This window comes from Salvelinus namaycush, chromosome 9 (genome assembly GCF_016432855.1).
Source record: "Salvelinus namaycush isolate Seneca chromosome 9, SaNama_1.0, whole genome shotgun sequence".
NCBI lineage: Eukaryota > Metazoa > Chordata > Actinopteri > Salmoniformes > Salmonidae > Salvelinus > Salvelinus namaycush.
This window is the reverse complement of record NC_052315.1, coordinates 20,059,133-20,081,643: the sequence shown is the minus strand read 5'-3', so window position 1 is coordinate 20,081,643 and position 22,511 is coordinate 20,059,133. Positions and strand designations below refer to the sequence as shown.

The 22,511-nt window shown below is 44.0% G+C and overlaps 1 protein-coding gene across 1 annotated transcript in view; it reads right to left on the bottom strand.

Moving 5' to 3' along the window:
- LOC120053414 (protein kinase C-binding protein NELL2-like) overlaps positions 1 to 22,511 on the bottom strand; it is a 97,804-nt gene that overhangs the window by 49,265 nt on the left and 26,028 nt on the right. Inside the window, exons 9-13 of the mRNA XM_039000537.1 lie at positions 17,367 to 17,469; positions 14,724 to 14,815; positions 11,711 to 11,816; positions 11,166 to 11,294; positions 3,413 to 3,538 (exon numbers count right to left, since the gene is read on the bottom strand). Coding sequence (XP_038856465.1) covers positions 3,413 to 3,538; positions 11,166 to 11,294; positions 11,711 to 11,816; positions 14,724 to 14,815; positions 17,367 to 17,469 — 556 coding nt within the window. The remainder of the gene's footprint in view (positions 1 to 3,412; positions 3,539 to 11,165; positions 11,295 to 11,710; positions 11,817 to 14,723; positions 14,816 to 17,366; positions 17,470 to 22,511) is intronic.

The window sequence follows — 22,511 nt, the reverse complement described above, 5'->3', positions numbered from 1 at the left end:
ACCACCAGTGCCTACACCACGCACCACGCCTCCTGTGCGTCTCCAGAGTCCTGTGCGTCCTGTTGTTGCTCCCCGCACTAGCCTTGAGGTGCGTGTCTCCAGTCCGGCACCACCAGTTCCGGCACCACGCACCAGGCCTACTGTGCACCTCAGCAGGTCAGAGTCGGCCGTCTGCCCAACGGCGCCTGAACTGCCCGTCTGCCCAACGGCGCCTGAACTGCCCGTCTGCCCAACGGCGCCTGAACTGCCCGTCTGCCCAACGGCGCCTGAACTGCAAGACTGCCCAACGGCGCCTGAACTGCCCGTCTGCCCAACGGCGCCTGAACTGCCCGTCTGCCCAACGGCGCCTGAACTGCCCGTCTGCCCAACGCCGTCTGAACTGTCCGTCTGCCAAGAGCCTTCAAAGCCGCCCGTCTGTACTGAGCCTTCAAAGCCGCCCGTCTGTCCTGAGCCTTCAGAGCCGTCCGCCAGACAGGAGCCGCCAGAGCCGTCCGCCAGACAGGAGCCGCCAGAGCCGTCCGCCAGACAGGAGCCGCCAGAGCCGTCCGCCAGACAGGAGCCGCCAGAGCCGTCCGCCAGACAGGAGCCGCCAGAGCCGTCCGCCAGACAGGAGCCGCCAGAGCCGTCCGCCAGACAGGAGCCGCCAGAGCCGTCCGCCAGACAGGAGCCGCCAGAGCCGTCCGCCAGACAGGAGCCGCCAGAGCCGTCCGCCAGACAGGAGCCGCCAGAGCCGTCAGCCAGCCATGAGCGGCCAGAGCCGTCAGCCAGCCATGAGCGGCCAGAGCCGTCAGCCAGCCATGAGCGGCCAGAGCCGTCAGCCAGCCATGAGCGGCCAGAGCCGTCAGCCAGCCATGAGCGGCCAGAGCCGTCAGCCAGCCATGAGCGGCCAGAGCCGTCAGCCAGCCATGAGCGGCCAGAGCCGTCAGCCAGCCATGAGCGGCCAGAGCCGTCAGCCAGCCATGAGCGGCCAGAGCCGTCAGCCAGCCATGAGCGGCCAGAGCCGTCAGCCAGCCATGACCGGCCAGAGCCGTCAGCCAGCCATGAGCGGCCAGAGCCGTCAGCCAGCCATGACCGGCCAGAGCCGTCAGCCAGCCATGAGCGGCCAGAGCCGTCAGCCAGCCATGACCGGCCAGAGCCGTCAGCCAGCCATGACCGGCCAGAGCCGTCAGCCAGCCATGACCGGCCAGAGCCGTCAGCCAGCCATGACCGGCCAGAGCCGTCAGCCAGCCATGACCGGCCAGAGCCGTCAGCCAGCCAGGATCCGCCAGAGCCGCCAGCCAGCCAGGATCCGCCAGAGCCGCCAGCCAGCCAGGATCCGCCAGAGCCGTCTGCCAGTCCGGAGCTGCCCCTCAGTCCGGAGCTGCCCCTCAGTCCGGAGCTGCCCCTCAGTCCAGTGGCGCCCTCTGGGATGGTATTCAGTCCGGTACTCGCCGTTCCAGAGGCGCCACCAAAGCGGTTAGTGACTATGGTGGAGGGGGGTCCACGTCCCGCACCCGAGCCGCCACCATAGGAAGGCCCACCCGGACCCTCCCCTTCTGTGTCAGGTTTTGCGGCCGGAGTCCGCACCTTTGGGGGGGGGGGGGGGGACTGTCACACCCTGGCCTCTGTTATATTGATTTTCTTTATTAGTTTAGTTAGGTCAGGGTGTGACATGGGATGTTTGTGTGTTTTGTCTAGTTTAGGGTGTTTGTATTGTATAGGGGGTTTTGTTGAGTGTATGGGGTTGGGTTTAGTATAGTTGTCTAGGCAAGTCTATGGTTGCCTGAATGGTTCTCAATCAGAGACAGCTGTCATTCATTGTCTCTGATTGGGAGCCATATTTAAGGCAGAGGCTTTCGTGGGTAATTGTCTATGTTGAACGTTAGTAGCTTGTGTGTGCACTTTCGTTTATTAGCTTCACGGTCGTTTATTGTTTTGTTAGTTTTGTAAGAGTGTTTCGTTTCGTGTTACGTCTTCGTCTAATAAAAGGAAGATGTATTTCTCTCACGCTGCGCCTTGGTCCACTCATTATCCTCAAGACGATCGGGACAGATGGTACTATTTGGAGAAATGTCCTCTGGTCTGATGAAACAAAAATATAACTTTTTGGCCATAATGACCATCTTATTGTTTGGAGGAAAAAGGGGGAAGCTTGCAAGCCGAAGAACACCATCCCAACCGTGAAGCACGGGGGTGGCAGCATCATGTTGTGGGGGTGCTTTGCTGCAGGAGGGACTGGTGCACTTCACAAAATAGATGGCATCATGAGGGTGGAAAATTATGTGGATATATTGAAGCAACATCTCAAGACATCAGTCAAGAAGTTAAAGCCTGGTCGCGATGGGTCTTCCAAATGGACAATGACCCCAAGCATACTTCCAAAGTTGTGGCAAAATGGCTTAAGGACAACAAAGTCAAGGTATTGGAGTGGCCATCACAAAGCCCTGACCTCAATCCCATAGAACATTTGTGGGCAGAACTGAAAAAAGTGCGAGCAAGGAGGCCTACAAACCTGACTCAGTTACACCAGCTCTGTCAGGAAGAATAGGCCTAAATTCACCCAACTTATTGTGGGAAGCTTGATGAAGGCTCCCGAAACATTTGACCCAAGTCATACAATTTAAAGGCAATGCTACCAAATACTAATTGAGTGTATGTAAACTTCTGACCCACTGGGAATGTGATGAAAGAAGTAAAAGCTGAAATAAATCATTCTCTCTACTATTATTCTGACATTTCACATTCTTAAAATAAAGTGGTGATCCTAACTGACAGGGAATTTTTACCAGGATTAAATGTCAGGAATTGTGAAAATCTGAGTTTAAATGTATTTGGCTAAGATGTATGTAAACTTCCGACTTCAATTGTACATGGCTATGCAGTGTTTGAAGTGTTTTCATCACATGATGATAGTTCTGGAACTGTTTTAAAAAGGCTCACAAGCATGAGTCACAATTGTGCGCACATACTGACACACACACACACACACACACACACAAACGCTGACGCACACACTGAGCACAGCTAAGTTGCCTTATTAAATAATATCCCTTCCAATAACTTCTGTTGAAAAGGCTCCCCTCTGCAGCTTTCAACGGTTTAGTCCGAAGTCATAAACATGAAACAAGTACAGTATGCTGCCCTACCAAGCAAAAAGGCAGTAACTGCTCATAGCGTGGAACTAAGAAAAATGGCTTTTATTAACGTGGTTTCACAATAACTTTATGCAGTTACTGCTGACATGACCCCCATTTTCTCCAAGAAACAATAGTGGAAGGACACTTGTCCACATGATTAAGCATGTATTTAATGTAGCAAAAATGACATTAACTCATTTTCGACCAAATTAGCAGTTACTGCCTTTTTGCTTGGTAGGGCAGTATGGGTCTCTCCTGTTAGCAGCCATAAGAGTCTGCCAGAAGAAAGGACTCACCCGTGCAGCAGTAGTCATCGATCCTGATGTAACCCGTGTGGCAGACACACATGAAGGAGCCGGGGGTGTTGACACACATGGTGTTCTCCCTGCAGTAGTGCTTCCCCTCTGCACACTCATCGATATCTGGGGAGAGGTGTAAAGATGGGACAGCTGGTCATGCATGGCCAACCCTAGGATCCTCTAACTGGTGCTCTACTAAAGACAAGGGCCCCAGATCAGCTTTAAGTCCTCATACAAAGCTAGGGAAGGAGGGAGAGCTCAAGTGTAGTTTTTCTTCATCAGTGGAGACCCTGGGGAGATGGAGGGGGACACTGGAGGCTGTGCTTCTAGATCTTCCATGTACTCAAAGAACAACATCCTTTACTCATACTTTAGATTAGGGATGGGCAACATTGATGGGGTGGTGGCCATCAAAAATCTTGAAGGGCGGCAGTTGCTCGCAGGTCTGCGTACCTCTCCCCCACCACCACATTGCAAGCAAAACATTTTAGCAGCCCACTTTTGACAGAAGATACATTTTTTACATTTTAGAGTTAATTTCGTGCAATTCTACACATTTTGCCATGGGGCGAAGAGAAAATGTTGCTGTTTAACAGCTAATTTCCTGCAATTCTACATATTTTCCAATAGGGTGGAGAGAAATGTTTGCAGGTTTTAATATGATATCTGAGTGAGATATATTTTTGATTGAGGGCCTTCAAAAGGAGGGCCAGTTGCCTATCCCTGCTGTTGTATTGGAGAAGCCAAGTAGTCAAGTAGTCAACTTCACAGAACTGTCTATATATTTTCTTTATGCATAATGACTCACCACAAGGCAGTAGATTCAATCTTTTATAAATGTATTCCTAATCCCATTAGCTAATATAATAATTAGGGGGTGCTTATATAGTCCTGTTTCACTGTATGTACAAGTGGGTAACCTGTACATGTGTGAGGTGTGAAATGGGTTTGCATCCCCCTGAGAGACCCTTGGAGAGTGGTCACAGCAACTCTTTGTGAAGTACACAAACAAAATAACCTATCAAAAGCATTATACACAACATGCAGAATCTCACTGCTGGGGTAAATAAAATGCTCATATTGTGATTCAACACAGTGCAATGCAAACAGAGCTCAACCAACAACCAGTGATCTACTGTATACAGTGCAGTCGAAAAGTACTCAGACCCCTTTACTTTTTCCACATTCAACAAAGTACTGAGTAAATGGTCTGAATGATTATGTAAATGTGAAATTTGTTTTTGCTTTGTCATTTTAGGTTATTGTGTGTAGAAAATGTTGTTACATTACAGCCTTATTCTAAAATGTATAAATTATTTTTTCCCCCTCATCAATCTACACACAATAACCTATAATGACAAAGCAAAACAAATATCACATTTACATAAGCATTCAGACCATTTACTCAGTACTTTGTTGAAGCACCTTCGGTGAACAGAGCTGCAGTATATAGATAGGCTATTCTGTTTGGAGAGTTTTCAGACTTTTCTGTCTTTCAGACAATTCAGTAGGTGCCACCGCTTTCCGTATGAATTATGTTTTTAAATGATTCTACATATTACAATAAAAAAATAGGTCCTCAATAGGTTTCTCTCTAGGCAGCACTCCACTTACTGTGATGCTACATGTTAATTGTCTATGTATTTGTGATGGAAAATGCTGTTGGTGCTTTTCTATTTACCAATTTCTATGTTCTATGTTTGTGCTTTTCTATAAACCAATTTCTGTGTTTATGCTAGTGACTGATTGAACGAATCCTCACTATCAGTGTCTACAATTTGTCAGTACACACAGAGCCTTGTTTAGAGATATCTCAGTTTTAAGGTCTCCGCTTAGAGAGAAGAAGCCTTGTGAGGTATTGGTCTGTCACATGCATGACCCAGTATTGGTCGGTCACATGAATGAAGCAAACATGAATGATTAATTCATTATGAAAGGGAAAGGGGGATACCTAGTCAGTTGTACAACTGAATGCCTTTAACTGAAATGTGTCTTCAGCATTTACCCCAACCCCTCTGAATCAGAGAGGTGCGAGGGGGCTGCCTTAATCGACATCCACGTCTTCGGCGCTCGGGGAACAGTGAATAAGCTAAATCATGCAAATATGACTTGTCAGTATATAAGGGAACTAACGGGACTGCCCCGTTCGAGCTTCTGACAGACGTTCACTATGGGGAATTAACTTTGTTGGAACCTCTCAAGCATGCTGACAATAAACAATGATTAATTTAAGATTGACTTTGAGTGTTCCTGTGTAATAATTTCCACAATATATTGCTTAGGTCGAAGGAGGCAGAGCATAGTATATTAGGAGGGAGAGTAAATGCAACTCCATTTCCTTCATTCAGCAGAGTCTGCAGCTGTAATTGATAGAGGAAAAAATAGCTGGCTCCTTTATGTTAAAATCCCAAGAGTCTCCGATTATTTTCAAGCTACATGTTATAATCACTCTACGCAAACAGGCCTCTCAGTAAACAACTAGGAAGCCATTAGTATCTCTTCAGAACAATTGCCTAAACATTGGTGGGGAGATTATATGCTTTGTTGCTTGTGTTTTAATGGGCGAGAGACAATGCTCAACATCTTTTCATCTCTTTCAAAAACCAGGCAATGAGTAATCTTTAAAAAGACCAAAACAAACATGGAAAAGCATCTCAAACTGTTTTGGAAAGCGAAACAATTAACACAATGGAGTGAAAAGAAGCACATTAGGATGCAACAACAATTCTGTCTCAATTCTGTTTAAAAAGCAGTACAGCCATTGTCTCTTTTCAAAGCAACAACCAGAAGTGATAAATCATAGCGAGAATGAAGTGAGAGGAATCATCCCACTACAGTACCTGAGTTTAGAATAATGGACTGGTATGAATGAACTCTGCAGACACTGAGGAATGCACTGTGTGTGTGTGTGTGTGTGCGTGTTTGTGCACGTGCGTGCGTGTGTGTCATGACAAGCTAGATGAATGCTAATGTATTTTACGGAAAAAACTCCTTGCTATGCTATCAAGCATGTAAGGAAATGATGGGGGATTTGTCTGAGGGAGTGAGTGGGCTTTACGCTCCTTCACGGCACTCATTAATCTTGAGGAATCTTGCCTCTTTGAATGAATCAATGAATCACCATCATCTATCATCCTTCTCTCTGAATAACAGGTGCTAGTAGTTGTAGCTGTCTCTAATGCTGCCTGACAAACACAGGGGAAGTGTCTCTGGTGATGAAGGACACAGTAGGAGCGCGGTTGCTGTCATATGCTGTTGCTATTTACAGACTGGCCTGGTTTTCAGCACCACAGGGTGTTTGTCAGCAGTCTTGGCGTTTGCACGCTGTGTGGGTCAGGCTCATCCCAGCAGTGATTGCGTTGGGGAGTGAGCTGTGCTCCTCAGTCAACACCAATTAGCCTCCCTCCACCTTGTGACATTAAAACACGCTGCAAAATACACCGGCCAGGTCACAATGCACTGGATGGTACACAACATAGTCCCTCTGAATGGTAATCATACACTAGATAAATCTCTTGTGAGGTTTGCAATGTGCAAATGCCGATAGTTGACTAAATTACTGTGTACTTCAAAATAGAGACGCATTTCAAATTGTCCTTTTGAGGTATAAAAAGAAAAGTGATACTACAGTAATTTTCAGAGACCCAGAAAATAATGATTTCCGTAAGAGGAAAACCTACACGATCTGCCCCTTGCCTTTTCTCCTGTGGTAAAAATACTAATAATGAGACTAGCTCCAACCTTTAGAGCGCTTTACTGATGCCTCAATTTAGAGCCAATCACACAGTCCATCACATAGCCACAGCAGCTTGGCTCTTACTCTAACAGTTATGTTTAATACACCCCAACACATGGAGCTGTGTTGGAAAATACAAATCAAAATTGGTCATATGCGCCAAATTTCACTTTACCTTGAAATGCTTACTTACGAGCCCATTCCCAACAATGCAGAGTTGAAAAATATTTGCAAAATAAAAAATATTCATAAAAGGAAATAGTATGAATAAAATAACAATGCGATACAACTAGTACTGGTAACAAGTCAATGTGCAGGGGTACGAGGTAGTTGAGGTAATATGTACATGTAAGTAAGGGTAAAAGTGACTAGGCAATCAGGATAGATAAACAGAGTAGCAGCAACATATGTGAAGAGTGTGAAAGTGTGTCTATGTGCGAGTGAGTGTGTGTGTGTGTGGCGTCAATATGCATGTGTGTGTGTGTGTGTGTTTGTGAGCGTATGTAGTGTGTGTGTTGAAGGTTCAGTGTAGTATGTGTGAGTGTGTGGGTAGAGTGTAGAGTGCTCATACAGTCAGTGCAAACAAAATAAAAATCATAATAATAATAAAAGGGGTCAATGCAAATAGTCTGGGTAGCAATTTGATTAACTGTTCAGCAGTCTTATGGCTTGGGGGTAAAAGCTGTTCAGGAGCCTTCTTAATGGCTGCCTTCTGAGGGACTGAGACTACATCCCAAATGGTACCCTATTCCCTATGTAGTGCACTACTTTTGCACAGGTGCCATAGGGCTCTGGTCAAAAGTAGTGCACTACATAGGGAACACAGGTGCCATTTGGGACACAACCCCTTAGAGATGGGTTCTGGTGCTTTTCTGTCTGAGAGAACAGCACTTTATCTATCTCACAGAGCAGAGAGAGGCTGGGAGAGGAGTGCATCTGCCCCCCTTTGTCTCTGCTACCACTGCTTCTATGAAACATTTACACAGGAGTGATCTCATATGCTATTTTCAGCACATCAGTGACCTAGGACTGTTTTAAAGAGCTAACATTAGTGTCTGTCTTTTCCTCCAGACAGAGATATACCTAGTCCTATCTGACTCCTGCCTGATGGGTGCAGGGAACTGTATTGGGGTATTTTGTATGTACTTTATGTACATTGTGTGCAGCAAGACTGTCTATCAGAGTCCATCTCATCTCTTCTGCGATCTGATAATGAAGCTGACAAACATTTGGAACCTGCCAATTTCAATGTCTGTGTGCATCTGTCTACTGACATATACCGACCCTCAACAGCAAAATGGCATAACTACCTTTGTCCAGACTATTATCTGAACAACAACATTCTCTCATACACCTGTGTGATCCTCAAAACAACTACAGTGTATGTTGACGGGTCCACTTATTTTAGCAGGGCACATTACTCAAAATGTAAGTGATTTCCAGAAACACCCTCAAAAATACATTTATTTTGTGAGAGTTACAGTCAATTTGGTCCCTACGCAATTTCAGATGCAAATGCAGTTTTCAGATCACACCCCTATCCAATTTCATACAGAGACCGGGTCACTCTCGAGGTGAGTGGCAGGGAAACGCTTTGTTGTCGTTTTAACAGCTGATTGCCCCTTTGATGGAATGGCTGTTCTGAGTCATTCAGTGAACAACTGAATACAGTCATGAATATGGTCAATTTCCAAACATACTACAACACCATGATAAAGCAAAATAAAAACACAAAAAAACCTAATATGGCTAAATTCTAAACTGAAATATGCACACCTAATTTGAACCTTCAGGTTCATAACAAATGACTTAAATAACACAATAGGTGTGCAAAAACATTGGACACGTCTTCTTCACAGATTTTGCAAAGCCTTTAGCAAAACTCTTCCCTCCAACATATAGTGGGTTAAGCTGCCTGTAGTGCTGCATGTACACAGCGGAGGGAGGTCACAGTCTATTTCAGTGCGTGGAGGTGGTGCCGTGTGGCAAGAGCTTAACCTGAAGCCCAGAGACCATACACTCCATTAATTTGAGACTGGGGGCTGATGGCATCTTCAATTATGCAGATTCCCAGAGATAGTGTAATTACCTGACCAACTGGTCATATTCAGCATATTAAAACAGACTGACATGAGGTCAGGAATAACTGTTCTCTTTCTCACACACATGCCTTTCCCTCCTTGGATATCTCTGTCAGCGCCAATGAACATGTAGCCAAAGACATCCCACTGATCTTGGTGAAGGTGAGAAGTTGGAGGGAATTTGTCAGCTTGCTAAAAGTAGGGCATGTATGCACACAGGCACGGAGTGAGGCAGTGAGGAAGAAAGCGATATGGAGCCAAGATTTAATGGCTTATTTGCACTAGTCATCAACGTCATGTTTAGATTTAGCTCCCGGAATCCCACATGTATTACTATGAGTTGGGGTAAACACTGTAGATGTTAAAGCATGACATCACTGCAGATGAAGCAGTCATCTCGTCTTTGATCATCCCAGGAAGATTCCGTATAGTAAGAAGCATACATGTACTGTATGTATGTGGGAAGTTCAACAGAGGGAGGGGAGGAGGGGCAAAGACATCTATATTCACAGTGTGTTATATAGCATTTACGAGCATGTATTTTAGCAGGCAACCCATGTGCAATTATAATGCCCTTGATGTATTAACACGTTTTCCAATCTTCAAAAGTGAAGGGCCAAATCACCTCGCTTTGTGCACAGGGGCATTGCCATGCTGAAACAGGAAAGGAATTCCCAAAAATGTTGCCAAAAGTTGGAAGCACAGAATTGTCTAGAATTTCCCTTCACTAGAACTAAGGGGCCTAGCCCGGACCATGAATAACCAGACCATTATTCCTCATCCATCAAACTTTACAGTTTGCACTATGCATTGGGGCAGGTAGCGTTCTCCTGGCATCTGCCAAACCCAGATTCATCCGTTGGACTGGCAGATGGTGAAGCGTGATTCATCACTCCAGAGAACGCTTTTCCACTGCTCTAGAATCCAATGGCGGCGAGGTTTACACCACTCCAGCCGACGCTTGGCATTATGATCTTAGGCTTGTGTGTGGCTGCTCAGCCATGGAAACCCATGTCATGAAGCTTCCAACGAACAGTTCTTGTGCTGATGTTGCTTCCAGAGGCAGTTTGGAACTCGGTAGTGAGTGTTGCAACCGAGGACAGACAATTTTTACGCGCTACAGCACTCGGCGGTACCATTCTGTGAGCTTGTGTGGCCTACCACTTCGCGGCTGAGCAGTTGTTGTTCCTATACGTTTCCACTTCACAATAACAGCACTTACAGTTGACCGGGGAAGCTCTAGCAGGGCAGATATTTGACAAACTGACTTGTTGGAAAGGTGGCATCCTATGACGGTGCCACGTTGAAAGTCACTGAGCTCTTCAGTACAGGCTATTCTATTGCCAATGTTTGTCTATGGAGATTGCATGGCTGTGTGATCGATTTTATACACCTGTTAGCAACAGTTGTGGCTGAAATAGCCGAATACACTCATGTGAAGGGGTGTCCATATACTTTTGTATATATAGTGTAACACTACTTACATGACAGCACTACTTATGCACATCTCTGCTCATAAAATAGCACTGATGTATTCTTGACAGTGATACAATAAACACAGCTAGGGAGCGTTCTGTATTTTCATACCAATAGACAGTAGAGACTAACCACAAGCAGACAAAGGGACAAGAGTGGTGTGAGTGTCAGTGAAAGTAAGTCCCTGGATCAGACACTGTACGTATGTCTAATACCTCCACACAAATCACAGCAGAGAGTCTGTTTAACAGGATGTCATCTCTCAAAGTGTTGAAAGATGTAGTTATGTTGCAAAATAAGAATTATGCTGTTACAAGTACCTCACAGTTCAACCAAAGTGCACAAAAGGAAAAGCAAACTGGATCTACAAAATAAATTATCCTGGAGGAAAACAGTAGATCAATGGAAGGCGTTTGTTATCAATTCTATTATTATTTTATTAGAATCCTTTATGTACCTTCACAGTATGCGTTGTCATCTCGGAGCGGGCGGAAGCCGTCCTTGCAGCTGCAGCAGGCCCCAGCCTCCAAGTTGATACAGTCAGAGTTCTCCACACAGCCGTGGCCCTCCGCACAGAAGTCGTGACCTAGGGCACAGAGGTCAGAGGTTACCATAGAGATAGATAGAAGACTCATCATGGATATAAGCCGTTTTAGCATGGACATTGCCATTGATAGCTTCCACCATTTTAAAGCAGTCAACTGGGTGGGGATTCCTACTGGGGAGCAATCAGCCAATGAAGAAGAAGAAGAAAATGGACTACTTTAAAATGGAGATAGCCTCAATGGCGCTGCCCATGCTGTAACAGATGCTATAACGATACAGATACAAAGATTAATCCTCTATCCATCTCTATGGAGGTTACACACAGGTCACTCCTCTCAGACTGGGTCTAACAGTCCAGGTGGGTTTCTTGCAATGATTCCAGTCATGATTTGCAGATTATTTTAAGGTTTACATCTGTACAGTAGAATATAGGTAGGTGAATGTATTTTCCAATACCTCTGCAGACTTTGCAGCACCTGTCGGTGAGCGTGACCTCCTCGGACTCTGGACAGTTGAGTTCAGGACAGGGGCTAGTCATGACGACCCGATGCATGGTCCTCTCCTAGTAACAGGGAACCAATGAGAAACAATATGAGACACAACCCAATGGAGGGTTAGATTAGCTCAGCTGCTAGTTTCCCACAGATTTGATAAGGCTTGAATTTAATTAGAGGCAGTAAGCCATCCATTGTGTGCCTCCTTCCTCACTGTGCACATCTTCCCAACTAAAGTGACATAATGGGTCAATAGCAGTAAGGTCTACATATTTCAGGTTAGTTTTTAGCGATGTAGTAAACTCTGCACGTTGATTCTCTTACCTATAGATGGATTGGCTGACAACGTCACGAAAATTATGCACTTGCATCGATGAGGTAGAAGGCCGTGTGACGTTATGATTCTGAATGGTCAGATAGCTAGAAACAATGACAAGAAGCTGCCATGTGGAGAATTGTAGGTGTCTCATTTCAGCTCGTTGTAGCTTGTTATTGATGTCATGTCTTGACTCATGTCATGTCTATGCTAATAAGGCAAAAATTCCCTAGCTAGCTAACCAACAACTGTAACTATGCATTTGAGCAACAACAGGTGCTCATTGTGCAAAAGTATTTATGCTGTTAATCAACATTTGGAGAGGAAATATAGCTTATAAGCCAACCCTTACTGTTTTGCCCCATAGTTGTGCACGAGTCGGTTTTGATGCTAAACAACCAACCCGTCTTTTAAGATTCATGATGAGTATGAGCATGATATCCAATTGAACAGAGCTCATTGGATAGGATATGAAACCAGTTTATTTGTCCCCAATTGTGTGATTAGACAGTAACGTTATAAGGGGGCTCCCTCTCCCACCATCTCTTCAACAGCTCCGCTCCTCTCCACTCTGTCTACCTGACTGATGCCAATTCATGATCATTAACACACAACCAGAGAAAACCAACCTAATAAACCAACTTAGAACTAATCTCTGACTAGCTACGTTCCACACAACTCAGTCAAAATAGAGATAAATCTAATAGTTGTCTCTCTATGTTAGTCACCCTCTCCCCAGAAACCTCCTTCAACCAGCAGCAGTCAGACATGAGATCAGAGACACAAGACATGACAGGCAGCTGTCACCAGTAGCCAGATGGCCACCTGTCTGAGACTGGAGGACCAGGATGACTATTGCCATCACCCAGTCCTTTCATCTGCAGCTGATGTCTGGTTCTGCAGCTTCTGTCTGTTGCTTGTGTCTATGTCTGTGTGAGTCTGTATCTTTCTGTTTGTATCTTTGTCTATTGTATGTCTATATCTGTGTCTGTACCTGTGTCTTTATCTATATCTATCTCTGAGTCTGTCTGTCTGTAGCTGTATCTTTATCCATGTCTGTATCTGTGCTGTCAGAAAGCAGGGGCTGTCAGTGGGCCAGGTGAGTGACCTAACCATACACTCTTAGAAAAAAAGGGTTCTTTGTGGAGCGATAGGGTTCTACCAAGAATTGTTTTGATCAGAAAAATTTATCTGGAAGAGAAGGGTTCTTTTTTTAAGGCAAAAGGTTCTACCTAGAACCTTTAACATCATAGTAAACTTTTTTGGAAGAAAGGGTTCTTTGATGATTCTTTGGAAGGCAAGAAGGGTTCTACATTGAACCATATATAATATTTCCCAGCATGCTCTATTGCAGGGAGATTTTCAGAATTGGTTGTTTTACTGTAATATTTGTTTGTGCATGTACATTGATTGGTTGATACATTTTATGCTACACAGTGATTAATAACATACGGTTTTCTAAACTAATCCAATCTGTTGGATTTATTACACCCGTTACTGGCTGTTTCAGTTTAGATGATTGTAGGTCGTCTCAGTATTTAATCTTTCCTACCCTGGCAGTCACCCTGAATGCAGGTTGCGGGTGATTAACAATTCCACTTCTTGGATATCCTAACTCGATTTCAATAGAATTACACATCACTTTTGCAAGCCAGCATTATGTAACTTTCAGGCCTGATGTGGCCTGTCAACCAGGAGATTCCTAACACCGCCGTGTTAGGGTATAACTAGGCCTTAAAAAAGGCCTCAAGATATGTAATGTATTATCATAAATTATACATGTTAAAGGCTAATAACGCTGGTGGAACCGTTCATAGGGGGTTCTAGGAAGAACCCACCAAAGATAAAAGGGTTCTCGGTAGAACCCTTCATAGACGGTATTAGGAAGAACCTTTAGATGATAAAATGGTTCTTGGTAAAACCCTTCATAGAGGGTTCTAGGCAAAACCATTCATAGAGGGTTCTAGGTAGAACCCTATGCAAAGGGTTCTACACAGAACCAAAAAGGGTTCCCCTATGGGGACAACCCGAAGAACCCTGTATGGTTGTACAGTACTTAGCACCTTTTTTTCTAAGAGTGTACATCCATCAGTCTCAAATCAAATCTTAATTGTCACATGCTTCGTAAACAACAGGTGTAGACTAACAGTGAAATGTTTACTTACGTGCACTTCCCAACAATGCAGAATATAGGTATTTAAAAAAAAAAATCTATAGGTCCATGCATGAATCCACAGGAGATCTATTTGATGAGGATGGATCAAAACACTGGAGTGATTGACATGCTGTGACAGTTTGGTACCCTTATGGAAACTCAATTACTCAGTTCTGCCCATTTACTTTCTCCTTAGAGAGCAATAGAAAAAATGGAGAGTTGACAACCAACGGATCAATTCATTTAGCTGATGTTGACGGCCCACCACAGTCTCTCATTCAGGCTTGATTTAGCCCCTGGCCTGAGGAGCGCAGCTCCAGTCTGGAATCAGTATTTAATGAGGCTGTCATACACATCAAGATGAAAATGGAAACACTGAAATACACTTTTAGCGCTTGTTTGCTTGAATTATTGTATTTTTTCAGAAGAGTTGAAGGAGTTTTAAGCAAGCAGTACTGCAGAAAAACAGTTGTATGTTTTCATTAGGGCTGCCGTGTTACTCACCCTGCACTCAGACAGCTGGCATCTGCCAGAGTTATAATGCACCGCTTTCTGATCTCCCTCCACCAACTCTTCTTCTCCGAAATGGCATACAGCTGGAAATAGACACATGCCACGGACACACACGCATGCACACACACACACACACACTTTTCAGTATGGCAGTCTGTGACAACCTGTGGTGGTGTGGAGACACTGGGATCAGACATGGCAATCTTTATTATCAGAAAATAGAATTGGAGCATTGGACTTCAATGTCATTCTTACTTGGGCAGAACATCGTATTAAATGTGTCAGTTTGATGTGGAGGTTTGAGTGGATAGGCTACCTGGTTATCAGAATTATTGGAGGAAAGCACGATATAGAACTAGCCCTAAGCCACTTCACACTTCAATCAAACTGTGAATTCCTACATCTGCACAAGAACTACAGTAGTAAAACTGAATAAACTGATACATCACATCCAGTATGTTAGAATGGTGATTACAAGGAAAATCAATGATGAACTTTTGACAACGCAATTAAACATTGTGTTTGACAAGTCATTAGAACGAGAACCTAGCTCCTTGCCTCCCGCTCCGTGGAGGAGGGTACTGTACAGTATGTGAACAGATAAGGTTTTAATTTGGAGAGGGCGCTGTGTCTTTGTGTCTAACACCAAAGCAAGCTTAATAAACCCTGTGTTTGTCTACCTAAGTGAGATAAGCGCTGTACACAGAGACACGGTAGAGACACAGTAGCAGGAGGATTAATACCAGTGTGTTGATGTCAGATTAGGATGCTTACAGGCCTTATGATCCACTCCCCCTGCCACAACGCAGTGCAGTTGGGTATGAAGTGGGTATGGAGTGAGAGTGTTTACATCAACACAGCCTGATTAGCTAGCTAAGCTAATGGAGGTTTTGTAGAGTGTGAGTTTGAAGTGAATTCAATTTACATGTGAGAGTATGTACTGTTTAACCCACCCAGGCCTCATATACACTACCATTCAAAAGTTTGTGGTCACTTAGAAATGTCCTTGTTTTTTAAAGAAAAGCAATTTTTTTGTCCATTAAAATAACATCAAATTGATCAGAAATACAGTGTAAACATTGTTAATGTTGTAAATGACTATTGTTGCTGGAAACGGCTGATTTCTTTTATGTAATATCTACATAGGCCCATTATCATTTTATAGATTTTATATTATTTATAGAATCAATAAAACTGGCCTTCTTTAGACTAGTTGAGTATCTGGAGTATCAGCATTTGTGGGTTCGATTACAGGCTCAAATGGCCAGAAACAAATAACTTTCTTCGGAAACTCGTCAGTCTATTCTTGTTCTGAGAAATTAAAGATATTCCATGCGAGAAATTGACAAGAACCTGAAGATCTGGTACAACGCTGTGTATTACTCCCTTCACAGAACAGCGCAAACTGGCTCTAACCAGAATAGAAAGAGGAGTGGGAGGCCCCGGTGCACAACTGAGCAAGAGGGCAAGTACATTAGAGTGTCTAGTTTGAGAAACAGATGCCTCACAAGTCCTCAACTGGCAGCTTCATTAAATAGTACCCGCAAAACACCAGTCTCAACGTCTGTGAAGAGTGAAGTGAACAGTGAAGAGGCGACTCTGGGATGCTGGCCTTCTAGTCAGAGTTCCTCTGTCCAGTGTCTGTGTTCTTTTGCCCATCTTAATCTTTTCTTTTGATTGGCCAGTCTTATATATGGCTTTTCCTTTGCAACTCTGCCTAGAAGGCCAGTATCCTGGAGTCGCCTCTTCACTGTTGACATTGAGACTGGTATTTTGCGGGTACTAACCCACTTTTGACTGGTACTGTATATATAAGGTATAGGTAGCCACACAAGAGACAAAAATAAGAGCCATGTCTTATTGAGAGCAAACAAAGTTGAGAGAACCTTTGAATATATGACATACAGCATGTACAGATATAGGATCCTAATTTGAGCCAGTTTGCTACAGCAGGAAAATAATCCCGCAGTAGAAGGAAATGTGAATTATTATGTGGATTATAATTAATTAACATTTTTCTAGGGGTTGATACATTTTTTGTCAGGGAAAATCAAGTGGAAACTACAAACTTTAGAAGCAGTTTTAAACCTCAAATACACTACAAGTTTGAGCGTATATAGCAAACGGCTATTGATCAAATACAAAACACAGACATTTATCTTTATGTTTCATAGTCCACTCAGCCAGACAAAAGGATACTCCAACAGCTTCCAACTTCCATTTTAATTTGACATTTTTCTTAAAAAGAAAACTCCCTGAAAGTCCTTGGACGAGCTCCCGGCTCATAGCATCATCCTGTCTATTGTAAACAGGAACTAGTTCATCTCACATCCTGCGACCCCTGAATTCTGTTTCCCATTTGTGTCAATGTGGCCAGCTCTGTTGAGAAGCTGGCTGTTGAATAATTGATTGGTCCATGTATATGCAAAAGTATGGAGCATCTCAGGAGGTGTGTTGGGGAGCAGCTTAGCAACGCAGAGCTGTGGTCAGTTGCCAGGCAGCCGTTGTGGAGGCGTGCTATGTGTGTCTCTGGTGTTTCTGTGTTGAGTGTGTGAGAAGAGGAGTGTTTATGTGTGTATGTGTGTGCATACATGTGTCCATCTGTGCGTGTTTATGTTAAAACATTTTACTCACGTTGGCACTCCATGCAGCAGGCACCCTTCACGTAGGCAGGCGTGGTGTCCGCTGGGCACTGAGGGGGAGGGCAGGAGATAGTCTCACACTGCACCGTGCCGTTCTGTAGGAGAGAGAAAAGACAGGAAGTCACTCAAACTGACAGGCAACAGAATTAAACGCATCTTAATATAAGAGGTCAGGGGAGTATTCAGTCTTAAGAATTAAATAAGTATGAGATGCATACTGTATCTCTACCTCTGTAGCTCACCCCATTCCTCTCAGATAATTCAACTTTGCTCAAAAGGAACATGTACAGTGGTTCCTCAATTAAATGTTGAGCTTATGCCTGGTTAAATAAAAAAAATATGCCATGACCATTTGTGGTAGATGGTGGCAGATTGTGGTAAATTGCATCATTCTGTCATTGCACCACACTATCACAAGGGGGAGTTAGAACACTGATCTATTGGTAGTCGGAACTTTCGTACAAATTGACTATCTTTTCGTAAATGAATGGAGGTGTGAATGTTTCAGTCCAAGAGTCTCTCTTGTCTGCCGCTAGTCCTGCATCAGGCAACCCCAAAAAAATTGCTTGCGGGTGATCCCGGAGTTCAACATTTGGATAATAAAACATTTTTTTTATTCGGTCCTCCTTTTCCTGTAGTACACAATCATCTCCTTAGTCTTGATCATGTTGAGGGAGAGGTTGTTGTCCTTGCACCACACTGTCAGGTCTCTGACCTCCACCCTATAGGCTGTCTCGTTGTTGTCGGTGGTCAGGCCTACCACTATTGTGTCATCGGCAAACTTAATGATGGTGTTGGAGTCGTGCCTGGCCGTGCAGCCATGAGTGAACAGGGACTACAGGAGGGGACTGAACACGCACCCCTGAGGGGCGGATGTGTTGTTACCTACCCTTACCACCTGGTGGCGGCCCGTCATGAAGTCCAGGATTCAGGTGCAGAGGGAGGTGTTTAGTCCCAGGGTCCTTAGGTTAGTGATGAGCTTTGAGTGCCCTATACTGTTGGACGCTGAGCTGTAGTCAATAAATAACATTCTCACATAAGTGTTCCTTTTGTCCAGGTGGGAAAGGGCAGTGTGGAGTGCAATAGAGATTGCATAATCTGTGGATCTGTTGGGGCGGTATGCAAATTGGAGTGGGTCTAGGGTTTCTGGGATAATGGTGTTTATGTGAGCCATGACCAGCCTTTCAAAGCACTTCATGGCTACAGACGTGAGTGCTACGTGTTAGTAGTATTTTAGGCAGGTTACCTTGGTGTTCTTGGGCACAGGGACTATGGTGGTCTACTTGAAACATGTTGGCATTACAGACTCAGACAGGGAGAGGTTGGAAATGTCAGTGAAGACACTTGCCAGTTGGTCAGCGCATGCTCGGAGTAAACATCCTGGTAATCCATTTGAATGTTGACCTGTTTAAAGGTCTTACTCACATTGGCTGCGGAGTCGTCCGCATGTTTCAGTGCATGTTTCAGTGTTACTTGCCTCGAAGCAAGCAAATAAGTAATTTAGTCTGGTAGGCTCGTGCCACTGGGCAGCTCACGGCTGTGCTTCCCTTTGTAGTCTGTAATAGTTTGCAAGCCCTGCCACATCCGATGAGCGTCGGAGCCGGTGTAGTACATTTTGATCTTAGTCCTGTATTGACACTTTGCCTGTTTGATGGTTCATCGGAGGGCATAGTGGGATTTCTTATAAGCTTCCGGTTTAGAGTCTCAATCCTTGAAAGCGGCAGCTCTACCCTTTAGTTCAGTGCGGATGTTGCCTGTAATTTATGGCTTCTGGTTGGGATCTGTACGTACAGTCACTGTACGTACATGAAGCCATTGACTGATGTGGTGTACTCCTCAATGCCATCGGAAGAATCCCAGGACATATTCCAGCCTGTGCTAGCAAAACAGTCCTGTAGCTTAGCATCTGCTTCATCTGACCACTTTTTAACTGACCGAGTCACTGGTGAGTCCTGCTATAATTTTTGCTTGTAAGCAGGAATCAGGAGGATAGAATTATGGTCAGATTTGCCAAATGGAGGGCGAGTGAGAGCTTTGTACGTGTCTCTGTGTGTGGAGTAAAGGTGGTCTAGAGATTTTATCCCTCTAGTTGCAAATTTAACATGCTGGTAGAAATTAGGTCAAACAGATTTAAGTTTCCCTGCATTAAAGTGCCCGGCCACAAGGAGCGCCGCCTCTGGATGAGGGTTTCACTGTTTGTTTATGGCCATATACAATTCATTGAGTGCGGTCTTAGTGCAAGCATCGGTTTGTGGTGGTAAACAGACAGCTACGAAGAATATAGATGACAACTCTCTAGGTAGGTAGTGTGGTCTACAGCTTCTCATGAGACACTCCACCTCAGGCGAGCAAAACCTCGAGACTTCCTTAGATATCGTGCACCAGCTGTTGTTTACAAATATACATAGACCGTCATCCCTTGTCTTACAAGAGGCTGCTGTTCTATCCTGCCGATACAGTGTACTGTGTACAGTGCCTTGCAAAAGTATTCACCCCCCTTGGCATTTTTCCTATTTTGTTGCATTACAACCTGCAATTTAAATGGATTTTATTTGGATTTCTTGGAATGGACATAAACAAAATAGTCCAAATTGGTGAAGTGAAATGAAAAAATGTTTTTAAAAATTCTAAAAATATAAAAAACTGAAAAATGGTGCTTGCATATGTATTCACCCCCTTTGCTATGAAGCCCCTAAATAAGATCTGGTGCAACCAATTACCTTCAGAAGTCACATAATTAATTAAGGAAAGTCCACCTGTGTGCAATCTAAGTGTCACATGATCTGTCACATGATCTCAGTATATATACAGTATATACACCTGTTCTGAAAGGCCCCAGAGTCTGCAACACCACTAAGCAAGGGGCACCACCAAGCAAGCGGCACCATGAAGAACAAGGAGCTCTCCAAACAGGTCAGGGACAAAGTTGTGGAGAAGTACAGATCAGTGTTGGGTTATAAAAAAATATCCAAAACTTTGAACATGCCACAGAGCACCATTAAATCCATTAATATAAATTTGAAAGAATATGGCACCACAACAAACCTGCCAAAAGAGGGCCGCTCACCAAAACTCACGGACCAGGCAATCATTAATCAGAGAGGCAACAAAGAGACTAAAGATAACCCTGAAGGAGCTGCAAAGCTCCACAGCGGAGATTGGAGTATCTGTCCATAGGACCACTTTAAGACGTACACTCCACAGACATGGGCTTTACGTAAGAGTGGCCATAAAAAGCCATTGCTTAAAGAAACAAATAAGCAAACATGTTTGGTGTTCGCCAAAAGGCATGTGGGAGACTCCCCAAACATATGGAAGAAGGTCAGATGAGACTAAAATGTAGCTTTTTGGCCATCAAGGAAAACGCTATGTCTGGCGCAAACCCAACACCTCTCATAACCTCGAGAACACCATCCCCACAGTGAAGCATGGTGGTGGCAGCATCATGCCGTGGGGATGTTTTTCATCGGCAGGGACTGGGAAACTGGTCAGAATTGAAGGGATGATGGATGGCGCTAAATACAGGGAAATTCTTGAGGGAAACCTGTTTCAGATTTGAGACTAGGATGGAGGTTCACCTTCCAGCAGGACAATGACACTAAGCATACTGCTATAGCAACACTCAAGTGGTTTAAGGGGAAACATTTAAATGTCTTGGCATGGCCTAGTCAAAGCCCAGACCTCAATCCAATTGAGAATCTGTGGTTTGACTTAAAGATTGCTGTACACCAGCGGAACCCATCCAACTTGAAGGAGCTGGAGCAATTTTGCCTTGAAGAATGGGCAAAAATCCCAGTGGCTAGATGTGCCAAGCTTATAGAGTCATACCCCAAGAGACTTGCAGCTGTAATTGCTGCAAAAGGTGGCTATACAAAGTATTGACTTTGGGGGGGTGAATAGTTATGCACACTCAAGTTCTATTTTTTGTCTTACTTCTTGTTTATTTCACAATAAAAAACATTTTGCATCTTCAAAGTGGTAGGCATGTTGTGTAAATCAAATGATGCATACCCCCCAAAAATCTATTTTAACTCCAAGTAGTAAGGCAACAAAATAGGAAAAATGCCAAGGGGGTAAATACTTCCGCAAGGCACTGTATAACCGCCAACTGTATGTTATTCATGTCGTCCATCTGAAGGTGACCCTTTATCCTTTGGATCCACACAATTACCAGGTGGACAGTAGGCCTCTTGAAGCGATAGAGGAAATCAACAAGATCCACAAGTATTCTTTCACAATAGCTGGTCTTATGTCATCTGTATTTTTGAGCTGCTCTGCCCTACTCCGTGGTGGATAACATCCACTCTTCATTTATGTAATGGGCTGTAAGGCACAAGTATCCTATTTTTCTAAAATTGTCATTCCACATGTCAAGTGTAATTGCGCCATTTTATTTACCAAAGTTCTCTCAACTCCAGGACCACCCACCAGCTGATTTTGTTAAGCCTTTGTTATGCAGGACTCTAGTGCGATAGGAGAAAGACTGACTGAAACATTTACACCTCCATTAATTTACAAATGGTTAGTCTAATAGCTCGGCTAAGTGTGAAAAAGCCCCCAATTTGTGCCACAGTTTAGACTACCGACAGATACTGTGGTCAGTCATAGTTGAGACCTATTGTGAAGTGTAGCCTAATGGCCAAAAAAGGGCAAACTTGCAATGTATTTGATGCTTAAGTACGCCAAAGTACTCAATATCACAGACCAGATTTAGCCTTACGAAAAATACATCAATCCCTACAAATATATATATTTATTATAATCCACATAGTACTTAAAACAAAATTAGCTGTAGCGAGAGGACAGACTGCATGCTATAGACAATCAGAAAGAATGTCTTTAACCTTAATATAACTTATTTTGAACAGAAGCCAGAAATGAGTGAGTCACTCAGCCCTATTTATTTAACTAGGCAAGTCCATTAAGAACAAATTCGTATTTTCAATGACGTCCTAGGAACAGTGGGTTAACTGTCTTGTTCAGGGGCAGAACAACAGATTTTTACCTTGTCAGCTCGGGGATTCAATCTTCCAACCTTTCAGTTACTAGTCCAACGCTCTAACCACTAGACTACCTTCCGCTGTTCCTGCTTCTCTTGCCTATGTGAGTGTTTGTTTAAGATCCTACTGATTCTGTG